General features: G+C 30.6%; 1 protein-coding gene across 1 annotated transcript; it reads left to right on the forward strand.

Moving 5' to 3' along the window:
• The first annotated feature begins 200 nt into the window (after positions 1-200).
• On the forward strand, positions 201-13,457 carry LOC105839974 (probable cytochrome P450 6a20). The gene is given in 8 exon segments (XM_036290911.1): positions 201-957; positions 2,072-2,247; positions 2,820-3,189; positions 5,113-5,447; positions 7,603-7,833; positions 8,777-9,028; positions 12,584-12,691; positions 12,694-13,457. Coding segments are annotated over 7 exon segments (1,512 nt in total). The 5' UTR covers positions 201-957; positions 2,072-2,078; the 3' UTR covers positions 12,741-13,457.
• Positions 13,458-13,898: the final 441 nt, after the last annotated feature.

Below are 13,898 nucleotides of genomic sequence, written 5' to 3' on the forward strand. Positions count from 1 at the left end.
ATGATCAAAGACATCAAAACTTGCTATTTTAGCAGTTATAGAATTCGCGTCAATGCTAATAAACTAAGATTCGTGTTTACGTAATAAACTTTATTCTTGGTTTAATTTACTTATGTAACTGTCTGTTATCTATCATTCTAGTCTCAAACATTAGAAAAAGATGGATAAAGGTCAAGAACGTGAGAAAGATATTCTACGTTGATAGAAATAGGCTTAACCCGCCCAATACATACCGAGTTATTGAATATAAAAGGAAGGCGAGAAAAAAGCGGATCAGTGAAGCACAGTGAATACGCGTACTAATTGCGGATCGATATTTTGTAAACGTAGCACACATCGATGTTGATGTCGAAACTTTACAATTAAATACTAAATCTCAATGATCGAAGACATCAAAACTTGCTATTTTAGCAGTTATAGAATTCGCGTCAATGCTAATAAACTAAGATTCGTGTTTACGTAATAAACTTTATTCTTGGTTTAATTTACTTATGTAACTGTCTGTTATCTATCATTCTAATCTCAAACATTAGAAAAAGATGGATAAAGGTCAAGAACGTGAGAAAGTTATTCTACGTTGGTAGAAATAGGCTTAACCCGCCCAATACATACCGAGTTATTGAATATAAAAGGAAGGCGAAAAAAGAGCGGATCAGTGAAGCACAGTGAATACGCGTACTAATTGCGGATCGATATTTTGTAAACGAAACAATAATCTATGTACGGGTCGTTATATAACTGCAATAGAGAAATTCTTTTTAAAAGTAAAGGGAATAATATACTGTTCTTTTGTAAACTTTTAACTCGACGTGTTCGTAAGTGACCTGTGTTCCGAGAAGTCTCGACAGCGTACCCGAAAAAAATAGTGATCCTTCAACTCCAGGACCACAACAATTATCGTTATAAAAAATTTCTTCGCAGGGAGAGAAAAAGGCCTGCGCGAAAACACAATCTGAAGTGCGCTACATTTTTGGGTGTTATCGTAAGCGGAGAACTACCAGTAATATTTTAAAAATATATATCAAACATTATGTCTTAACGTTTAATAACATTTAAAAATGTTAATAAATGTTTTTGTAATATTTTAATAATATTATTACAGCAATATTATTAAAATTACTTAATGATACTGCTGTCCTAATATTATAAAAATACAATTAATGTTAAAAACATTTATACAATATTAAGTTTCAATTAAATATACTTTATAAAGTCCTAATAATAAAAATCAACTAATAGAGAAACGGACAAATGAGCCAATACTGAACGTTGTTATATTAAATATATTATATCTAACAAATAAACGTATTATGTGTTTGATGTATAAATGAATTGTTAAACGAGATAGAGAAACAGTAAATCAAACTTAATATTTGCTTGATTATGTTGTAGTTAAAACGTATGCTCAATAGGTGAAAAGAGAACCAACGATTTAAATAAGCGCGTTATTAACCGCGGACTGTCACATTATTGTCGTGAAACTTGTCGCGTCAATCACATACGCGGAAAAGCGATGATAAAACGCGCACTTTTCGGGTCTACACGACTTTTCTTAAAAGGGATTATTACTATTAATCGTATAATTTACGGATAAATTATTTAATATTTACTTATTTTTTACACTCGCAAAACGAATGACAGTGATTTATCATCATATCAATATGCAGTATATATTTTATAGGAAACTGTCACAGATAAATCTTAAAAATCTCTAATGTTGAATTCATATTTTGAACTATGTTTTTTCTTAAAAAGAAATTTCATATTTTGGACTTTGTATAACGATATTTTTTATTATAGAACACGTAAAGTAAAAAATAAGAAGTTTTCGTATACATAGTTTTCTTATACAAATTGAATCCAAGCTTTTGATTGAGACTAGTTAGAACTCGGTTGATTTAGTCGTTATTACGATCTACATAATTTTGTGTGCTCGTAAGTCACGTACTCGCGTATAATATACGGGCTTCTCGCGCTTCGCATTCACTTGGCGTGACATTATCGTGTCCTGTGATGATATGTATACATATTTAAGTTATTTCTTTGTGTGGTAAAATATATTTTGTTTCAGATTCTCGATGGTACTTGCGGAAGTAATTGGGATTTTTATCATTGCCTTGAGCATTATATATATTTATTATAAGTATGTGATTTTCAATTTTTGGTACAAGAGGGATGTTTTTTATGTTAAACCTACTGTACCAATTGGAAATGTCTCATCATTTATTATTGGAAAAATACAAATAGGTATCTCTAATATTTGTTAAAATATTCTCACATATAATGTAAATATATAATAAAATTTAATTTTTCATGTACAAATTTATGTTACATTATATATTTTATACATGTAGCTTGAATTTTTTCTTTGAAAACAAGCAAGGACGGAAGAATTATTTGTTTAAAAATTATAATGAATTTTGTAAGTAGGACATGTATATTCAAGAAATACGAAAGAGTTAAAATGATATAATTAATAATAATAAATACTTAACGAACACGAAGTTTAATAAAAACATATAAATTAAAATTATGTACATATATGTAAAATTATTCTTAACTTATGAAACTTTATATTCTACGAAAAAATATATTATTTTGTGTATCAGTTAGCTTTTTTGCAATACAAAATTATGTAAAAAATTATTTTCTGTAAAAATAATTCAAAGTTTTTATAAAAATACATATTTTTTTATTATTTTTTAAATAAATATTATTATAATCTCTTTTTAAACTTTTACAAATAATTTATGATATTGTTTATTTACGTTCCTGTTTATAATAAAAATGCAAAATTAATTAAGTAAATTTGTCAACAGGTGTATTTTTGCGTGATCTATACATGAAATATAAGGATCATCGTGTTTTTGGAATTTATGCATTTTTTAAACCCGTCTTGGTGATTGCCGACTTGGATCTCATTCGAACGGTATTAACAAAAGAATTTAAAAGTTTCCATGATCGTGGGACGTATAGCAACGAAAATATTGATCCATTGTCTGTCAATTTGGCTTTTTTATCTGGAAAAAAATGGCAAAAGTTACGTGCCAAAATAACACCTACTCTTACTATGGGAAAAATAAAGCAGATGTTTCCGATCTTGAAGAAATGTAGCGAAAAGCTTTTAAAGAATCTAGAAAGTAAAGCACAGATGGGAGAATCCATCGAAATAAAAAATATGTTAGCAAGGTAAACTGTTTAAAAAAAACTGTTATTTAAACTATTATAATTACTAGTACGACGATAACAAAATTCTTATAAATTTGAAAATAAAGTTATTATTAATACATTAGAAATAGAAAATAATAGCATTAAAACAACAGTTTTTTTTAATTCATGAACTATTGTTTGACAAAAAATAATTTTGTAAAATTATATTTTTAAAAGAAAACATAATTCATAAATTTGTATTTGGTTGATTACCAGTACAAATAATTTTAAAGCCTCTTGTGTGATACTCGAAATTGCATCGACGAGTTTTCGAATGGAAACAAAATTGACCAATTACTAATGGCGTATCCAGACTTAGGTTTTGGGGGGGGGGGGGCTAAAAATATTTCTATGGTCGGAATTATAGACCATAGAATTGTATATTTACATTCAAGTTCGTCTCATGTAAGCTTTCAATATTTCTTTCAGCCATCTCATTGGCAGAACGGAGTTTGTCTCAAGACGAAAAGTGGACTTAAGACAAGCTTGAATGTAAGCTCGATCTATGAATTTCGGATTCCGGCCTATACCTTTAAACAGAAATGAGACTACATATTTTTTATTGAAAATTATGAATCTCTCTTTAGGCAAAAAAATTATTACATACAACTTTATTTCAGTTTAAATTTGACATAAACTAAGTAAATAATAAAAAAAATATTTTAAAAATCAAAAACTTAACATAAATTAAATGATATGTAAACTATTAAAGAACATGTAATAAACATTTTAAAGAAACTCTTAAATTATTGATTTTGGCGCGAAAAAAGCAACTCCAATCTTCTATTGCTTGTACTAGAAAATTTATTTATTATATCTGGAATATTTATTTCCATCTCTTTATGCACATTAAGAAGAGCGAGACCATTTAATCGATCTTCCGACATTGAAGATCTTAACCAAGTTTTTAAACGCTTTAGTGTTAAAAAGCTTCGTTCGGCTTCACTCGTCGTCACCGGAATAATGCAAAAGATTTTTTAAATTATTTTTATGTTAGGGAAAAATTCTTCACTACATGCTTTAAAGGCAGCTAATGCAGTTTTTGGTGCACCTTCTTCTATTAGCCATTTTAATCTCCACCTCTTCATTTCAAACATAAGCAGAAGTTTTATCAACATCTGGTTCTTCAATTGTCTTCACGGTTTCTTCTATTTCTTTACATGAATATTTTTTTATAGTATAAGAAACAAGTGTAAATCGCGTACATACGTGTAGGAACATGTACGCGATGCGCGCTTATTGCATTGTTCTATCTACATATTATTGCTACGATGGCGATGGTAGCTTTGTTATATTAAAACTGATATCTTTACGGCTACAGTATGTAAGTGTTGAAGCTGGCAAAAAGCAATCTTAGGTGGAAAATGTAAATTTAGAGATTTCTAGGGTATTTTGTCTTGGAACTTTTTCTCGAGAAAGAAAAGACACAAACTATACTCTAGTTTACACCGAGCACTTGGTACGCGTATCAAATAGTAAATAACTAGTGAATGTGTTTAATCATTGGCTGATTAGCTTAAATGCACTACTTGGTACGAGTATCAAATAGTAAATAACTAGTAAATGTGTTTAATCATTGGCTGATCAGCTTAAATTCACTACTTAATACGCGTACCAAGTGCTTGGTGTAAACTAGATCAAAACTATGCTAATGAGACTTGAAATCTTTGAAAAGGGGGGGGGCCTCAAGCCCCTATATCTCCCCCCCCTTCTGGATACGCCACTACCAATTACATTGCTCAATTGATCAATTTGCTTAAAAACTATTGATTTTCTTTTTCTTTTCAAGATATCTATATCCAATTGTATGTATGAAATACTACAAAATACATTGCATTATTTACACACTGCGTGTTGGCTCAGAAAGATATACGTTTTTTAATATTTAATTTTTATTAATAGGTATTCAATAGATGTAATTATGTTAACTGCTTTCGGTATCGAATCCAAATGCATTCAGGATCCATATGACGAGTATTTCGTCCAAGGAAAACAAATTTTTAAGCTAAATCCAATTTGGATTGCCTTGGCAATGTTCATGCCAAAAATTATGGATTTTTTTTCTATCCCACTCACTGATAAATGTATCTCCAATTTTTATATAAATGCGTTCCAAAAGAATGTGAAATATAGACAAACTCATAATATTATAAAAAATGATTTTATGAATCTACTCATACAACTCATGGAGAAAGGTTACATTGACGATGACGACGATAAAACTATCAAAATATCAGGTTAATACACATATTTTATGTATACTTTTATATTAATATCTCTTTGTTTAAAAATACCCATACAGCACGGGGAGCTCCCGGGGAGCTCCCGAGGAACTCACAAAATTTTTCATAAGCTTCATTTAAGCTTCCAAAAAATTCGCACGGAGCTGCTATGTCCGCTTTTTAGAGCTCTTTGAGAGCTTCATTTGAGCTCGCAGGGAGCATTTATAAATCATGTTTTAAGAACTCCCTGCGAGCTTCAAAATAATTCCCGTGAAGCTTCTATATAAGCTCCCTGATAGTTTCATCTAAGCTCTCAGGGAGCTCCCAAAAGCGGACATAAGAGCTCCCGGGAAGCTTATATAGAAATTTCCCGAGAATTATTTTGAAGCTCGCAGGGAACTCTTAAAACAATTTCTGAATTCCCTGCGAGCTTAAATAAAGCTCGCAGAGAGTTCTCAAAAACGGACATTGGAGCTGCCGGAAAAAATTTTATTTTTATATTTTCTCAATTTTCGGAAGCTATCTCTGAGTTGCAAAGGCCCACGAACTCTCTTCGTGTAACAAAAACAATATATATTACACTTTGCTGCTAGTGAAGTACTAACTGCTAGGTAAGCCGTGAGTGATGGTTTTCTTTTATAAGCCTTTTGGAGTAAATTTTCTCACGAGAAGGAGGAGCGCCGTGCCTTCGCCTAGTGGCGATCTTGCGAACTACTCGCGGCTATATGACTATACATGCAGTACATTAATTTACCCGATATGTTCAATCCCTGGGAGTTTGTTTTGTCAAATTTTGTAAACTTCTTGAAAACTCAGCAAAACAAACTCCCTGGGAGCTTGTTTTGTCGAATTTTGTAAGCTTCTCGAAAACTCAGCAAAACGAACTCCCTGGGAGCTTGTTCTGTCAAATTTTGTAAGCTTCTCGGGAGCTCAGCAAAATGAACTCCTTGGAAGCTTGTTTTGTCAAATTTTGTAAGCTTCTCGGAAACTCAACAAAACGAACTCCCTGGGAGCTTCTCGGGAGATCAGCAAAATGAACTCCCTGGAAGCTTATTTTGTCAAATTTTGTAAGATTCTCGAAAACTCAGCAAAACAAACTCCCTGGGAGCTTGTTTTGTCGAATTTTGTAAGCTTCTCGGAAACTCAGCAAAACGAACTCCCTGGGAGCTTGTTCTGTCAAATTTTGTAAGCTTCTCGGGAGCTCAGCAAAATGAACTCCTTGGGAGCTTGTTTTGTCAAATTTTGTAAGCTTCTCGGAAACTCAACAAAACGAACTCCCTGGGAGCTTGTTTTGACGAATTTTGTAAACTTCTCGGGAGCTCAGCAAAATGAACTCCCTGGGAGCTTGTTTTGTCGAATTTTGTAAGCTCCTCGGGAGCTCAGCAAAATGAACTCCCTGGGAGCTTGTTTTGTCGAATTTTGTAAGGTTCTCGGAAACTCAATAAAACGAACTCCCTGGAAGCTTGTTTTGTCGAATTTTGTAAGCTTCTCGGGAGCTCAGCAAAATGAACTCCCTGGGAGCTTGTTTTGTCGAATTTTGTAAGCTCCTCGGGAGCTCAGCAAAATGAACTCCCTGGGAGCTTAATCGGAGCTTTGTGCTGTATGGGTACATACACACTTTCTTGTGTTGTAGTTTATAAATCTAATAATAAACGTTTTTCTTATATATATATATATATATATATATATATATATATATGTATATATATATATACAGGGTGTTTGTAAAGATTCATGCAATTTTTATAAACAGGTAGAGCATTAAACTAAACAGAAAAGTTCTTTACCATTTTGCAATTTTTGCAATAGTTAATAAGTTGTTGATTACACAGGTACACAAAAAGTGGTTGGTTTGGCGGACCAAACTAATTAATCCTTTTGTATTTTGACTCGCTGAATTCAAATCCAAGGTCAGAATTGTTGAATTGGCTTATTTTTTCTTAATTTCAAAAAGAAACACTTTTTTGTGTATCTGTGTAATCAATAACTCGTTAACTATTGCGAAAATCGACAAACAGTTAAGGACTTTTCTTTTCAGTTTAATGCGCTCTATCTGTTTATAAAGATTGCATAAATTTTTACTAAACACTCTGTATATAATATTAATATTATTATTATTTAATATTAAAATTGAAAACTAATATATACATATATAATTTTATTTTATTAGGAACCACAAAGAAGATTACCATGTTGGAAGCTGCTGCGCAAAGTTATGCTTTTATCGCAGCTGGATTTGAAAGCTCTTCGACGACCGCGACATTCGCTTTATATGAATTAGCTCATCATCAAGATATACAAGATAAAGTTCGCAAGGAAATTGACGAAATATTGGAAAAGCATGATGACTTGTCTTATGACGCAATGAACGAAATGACATATCTCCATAAAACAATAAATGGCAAATATATTGCATTGTATTCGAGGCAGAGATGTGCGAATTTGTAATTGACTATTTCCAAATTACAAATGCTCAAAACAATGAATAATTACATGTGATTTAATTACACATTACTTTGAACATTTGTAATTAAACACCATTAAATTACTAATTTGTTTGAACATTTGTAATGGATGTTCAAAGTAATTAAATTACACTATTGTAATGTAATTACATTTGTGTAATTTATTTATACATTTGTGTAATTTAATTACATTTTAATTTTTATTCGAATTGAGTTAACATAAGTTCATAACTTATGAAAAATATCTTATGCATGGGAGAAAGCTTTTCTTTCAGACTCGTATGATTGCCGCCCAAGCAGAAGGCAAACTTCACGATCGTCTAAAAAATGTCGCTTTCTCCGCTAGATACACAATATATTATTTTTGCAGTATGTACAGTATGTACACTCTCACGTTCTCTTTGTCGTTAACTCAATTCGAATAAAAATTAAAATGTAATTAAATTACACAGATGTAATTAAATTACACAAATGTAATTAAATTACACAAATATAATTAAATTACACAAATGTAATTAAATCACGCAAATGTAATTAAATCACACAAATGTAATTACATTACAATAGTGTAATTTAATTACTTTGGATATCCATTACAAATGCTCAAAATAATGAGTAATTAAATGGAACTTAATTACAAATGCTGAAAATAATGGATAATTAAATGGATTTCAATTACAAATTATAAAAGTAATATGTAATTGAATGTGTAATTTGGAGACAAAAGTATTTGCTGCCACCCATCTCTGATTCGGGGATACAATTTTTATTAAAAAAGAATTTTATAACACTGAAATATTTTGTTGTTTATATATAACTATAAATAAATTACTTTTATTTTGAAGGAAATGTTTATACTTAATTGTTTAAATATTACAGAAACTATGAGAAAATATCCACCTCTTCCAATCATAAATCGTATTTGTACCAAAGAACTAGACTTACCGACAACAAATATACGTGTGCCAAAGGGAACATTAATTACTGTACCGGTGCTTGGACTGCATCGAGATCCATCTATATATCCGGACCCAGATAAATTTGATCCTGAACGATTTAATGAGGACGAGGTAACAAAAAGACATCCATACGCTTATTTACCATTCGGGGAAGGCCCACGAAAATGCATTGGTACGAATTAATTTATTAATACCTTACTGTATATTTCATATCGTGTCTAAATTTTACCACTAGTCCCTACTATGCCAGTTTTGAAACTGAATTTCTCAGATGTTTATTTTCGAATATATTATGCGAAATCATTAATTATTACAAAATTAATTTAAACAGTATTACTCTTATCACATACATTTCACCATCCATTCATCCTCACATTTATACGTGGACCTTCGCTTTCGCCGCTCATTCCTTTCATTCTTCATTCCTCCCACTCTGTCCACATTCACTTCCTTCCCTCTTTTCACCCCGGTATTCTCTCTCCCCCTCCTTTCTCCTTCTTTCCTCCCACATGTTGTCTAATCTCTTCAACCACCTCTCTCCCTCTCCCTTCTCTCCCTCGTCAACCATCTCCTGCCATTTTTTTCCTTCCCCCAGTCTACGCACTCCTCCCAAATGTGTATTAAACGCATTTAAATAATCTGTTTCGTTTATTTCAAATAATTTAATTCTTTTATTAAGTAAATATTAACTAACAAAAATATAAATATACACTATAATAAACTAATGTTTATTTATGTCAACCAAAAACTTTTCTTTCTTAAAATAGATAAAATATTTATTTAAACCACAATTTTAATATTAAGAAAAGCAGATTTATAGAATAAGAAATAGATTACTAATTTCTAAAAAATACTGCTTTAATTTAAAATTGTTATGTTTTGAAATAAAAGTATAATGTTTTAAGTAAACAATAAAAATCCTTTTTTAGTCGACAAACTAGTCAAATTTTTTATTGTTGACAAAATTACATTTACAACGTTTCGACTGAATTTTAGGTCCTTTTCAAGTATAAAGAATGAATTTAATACATAAATTTCTCCGGAACGCACAGTAAGTTCATGATCAAGTTTCAACAGAATCAATTTTTTAATTTTAAAATATGCGAAATTAATGTATTTCAATAAAGAAAGAAGCTGCGACACTTTAATTGTAAACTTACATGCTTTCATCGTTATATATACTTATTAAAACAAAAACTTTTCGTGGACATGGATGTTATATATTGTCTGTACTTTGACGATGTCAACATTGTATCAATTGTACGGAGAAACTGACTAATAACAATACTAAAATTGAAAATAAGTATCAAGGACAGAAATTCTTACATAGAGTTTATAATGCTATTATATACATTGCTTAGATTGTCAGTGTCTTTTTGTAAATTAATTGCGTGAGGGTTTCTTTTTTTCATAAATGACATTTTAGCAATCTCTTTTTTTCTTTTGTTTTTCTCGAAATGCAAAATTATTGGTGTTGACAATTTGAAATTATGATTATAACATTGCAACCGATGTTTACTGACCACTGAGTGATTGCTGTCATGTTTTTGGATGTCATTCCAATGCTCCTTCACTCGAGTCCCTAAGTGACGTTTCGTTTGTCTGATATACTTCGCGTCGCAGTCCGCGCATTCTGTATACCAGTACTTGCATTCTCAATTTTGTCCTTTCCTCTTTTTATCAATCTAACTTTTTGGGGATCGTGAAAACAGTGTGTAATCCATATTTTTCAAGTCCATGGCTGACACACTCACTAAAACCTTTCATATAGGGCAATGTAATGCATTTCCTGTGATCAAATTTATTCTTAACAACATCATCCGGTTCATTATCATGTTCGTTAATTTCTGTGATTTATTTTCTGACAAATGTTTGGATTATTGAAAGCGGAAATCCATTATTAATTAATATGTCCTTGACTATTTTTAAGTTAATATTATGAAATTTAGAAAGTAACACTGCACGGTCTATCAAACTATTAATGGTGTTAATTTTGTATTTAAATGGATGGCTTGAAAAGAAATGAACGTATCTGCCGGAGAATCTTTTCGATACCAATTTGTGATTAATTTATTCTTTTCTCTTATGACTGTAGTATCTAGGAATGTGATACTGTCGTTTAATTCCAATTCAAACGTAAACTTCAAACGTGGATGGTAACTATTGAAAATTTCTAGTACGTGTTATACTTGGTTTTTTGGTAAAATAGTGAGGATATCATCCATATACCTGTAGTACATTATAACTTGTTTAAACATTCCGTCTCTAAACCATCCATCACAATGTCTGTCAGAATCGGAGACAACGGGGATATGGGGTACCCATGGGGTTACCGAATACTTGTTTGTAAAACTTTCCATCAAACATAAAGCTGGTCGAATCTAACACAACTTCTAACGCATATGTAAAAATTGCTAATGTAAAAATTGCGATAATTCTAATTTCGTCACTTTTGAAATTTGTTCTCATCGTTTTCTTATTACTCGCATTACAAGTTCTTTGGGGATATTGGTAAACAATGACGTAACGAAAAAAATCACACTAACATCTCGTCTGATTCGATTCGTATATTTTTTATAGTTTTAACAAAGGTCTAACTGTCACGAATATGAGATCTCGGTTTTGTGAGAGAGATGTGCAAAAACCGGACCAATTTATACAATGAGCTTCCTACCGTATGTTTTAAAATAAAAATGTATAATGTTTTAAGTAAATATTTTTTATATCTAACTAAATAATATTTCTAAATAATAATTTAAAATAAATTTGTTTATTTACCATCACAAAACATTTATTAAATTTTTACTTATTTATTGTCTTTATTTTAATAAATATGTTTTGAGATGATAAATAAACAAATTTATTTTAGATATTATTTAGTTAGATATAGGAAATATTTACTTAAAACATTATATTTTGTTACGAAAGCGCAACAGACGCTGCCTGTTTTATCAACTGCTTTCTTCTGAGACACTTGTCAACGCTAGGTGGCAGTATTCCTTTTTTTTTGTCTTACCGACGGCCACTACATTTTTAACACACACTTACTCTCTCTCAGAACACACACACGTGTATTCAACTATATAATAAATCTGTCTTTTATATACGTAATCAAGTTCGACGTCCAGTTGACTCTTTTATCACCACCTCAAACTCTGTAAACGAGTGATAATCGTCACATATTTTTATTTTAAAACAATAAAATTTTAAATTAAAATAACATTTTTTAGAAATTAGTAATCTATTTCTTATTCTATAAATTCTGTATAAATTTTATAAATTTACTTACTTTAAGTAAATTTTTTTTAGTGCAAGATTCAAATTTAAATTGTCCTATATTTCGTGCAAGTATATTATTATCAATTTGACTATTAAAACATGTTAATAGTTATCGCAATAATTTAACTTTACATATTCCGGCTGCAGTTAAGGTAAAAAACCAACGAATATGCTTACAATTTACTGGAATTAAAAATGATAAATGAAAGTCACATAAAATTATTTTCAGCCATTAAAATTTTCTGCAGCTTGCTGCAAAATCGATATTGGCTTTCATATTTTTGTGAGACAATATTTATATTATTTGTTTAGTTTTTATTTTTATTTTTCTACGAAAGAATATGTATATTCTTTAGATTGTGCCTAAATATGTAAAGTTTTGAAAAGACTAGAATAAACTGATAAAAAGTCTTAAAAGTGTTATGTATCAGTATTAATTAATTTTCAGGTGAACGATTTGGGTATGCACAAGTAAAAGTACTGATTTGTCTTCTGGCCAAATACAAATTCAAACTTCATTCCCGGACTAAGGTCCCAATTAGTTTCAACGAAAGAAGTGTCTTACAGTAAGAGGCCATGTACATCTTATTATTGAGCCACGATAAAATAACTCGTGGTCAAATTAATTTCTTGTTTGCATATTTTATTCATACATATTATATACGTACTTTAAAGTAGTTTCCTAAATATTAATACGTTACAATAATGTAAAATTACTGAGAAGCGCAACAAGGGCAGCAGACTCGTTTACATCAATTTTTGTCAAGTTGACAAAAAATGGTGAAAAAGAAAATAGACCAAAAAGACTATTACGCCGAATGAGTCCTAGATGCGCACAGTGTAAGACGGATAAATTAAATTCTATAAATTTATATTAATCCTAACTAACTAATCAACAATCTGATTAATTGGTAGTGTCTGTCTTACACTGTGCGTATCTGGGATGCTATCGTTATAGCCATATTGGATACCATATTTTTTGTTACCTAAGTTTGCGTTTAATGATTTCTAAGTGGAGTATTCAAGAAGCGTAGATAAAAAGTTTTTTTAAGTAACAGTTATTAAGATATGAAGAAAACGTATCCATAATATTCCGTACACTCTTTGCAGAGCATTTGAGAAACGTAGATGAAAACTTTTAAAAAATAAAATATCGGAACTTGAAAAAAGCGTTTTGGAACGCTTTTTGTACATATTTTGTGACGCATTTAGAAAATGTAAAGGAAAGTGTACAGAAAAGGTAATAGAACATTTTATACATGCTTTGTGAAGTACTGTATGGAGCATTTAAAATAGATTATTAACAATATTTAGAAAAAAAATGGAGATCTAATTTTAAAACATATGCGTAATCAGTTTAACTTAAAATATTTCTGAATATTATAAAAAATTTTTGTTACCTTAGAAGAGATAATAAATCTTTTTCTTAACTTAATCCTCCATCTGTACACTTATTTTCACTAATATTGTCTGTACGGGTGTTGCAGCAACATACAGATCAGTATGACGGGTTGCCTATTCATGCAGGCGCGCACGGTAATCCACTGATCTGTATGTTGCTGCAACACCCTGTACATTGACCCCTTTTTGTCCTGTCTTTTTTTTTAATGTTAAATACATGCAAAAAATCGGAAAAAGTTTCTGATTACTTTTGAGTGACTACACTTTTAATTTAGATACCCAGCTAGCCAGGCCTGTTAAAATCACACATCGTGAAAGCTTTACAGCAAGAATTGTTTCAATTTTGACAACAATTTTATGAC

This window comes from Monomorium pharaonis, chromosome 8 (genome assembly GCF_013373865.1).
Source record: "Monomorium pharaonis isolate MP-MQ-018 chromosome 8, ASM1337386v2, whole genome shotgun sequence".
NCBI lineage: Eukaryota > Metazoa > Arthropoda > Insecta > Hymenoptera > Formicidae > Monomorium > Monomorium pharaonis.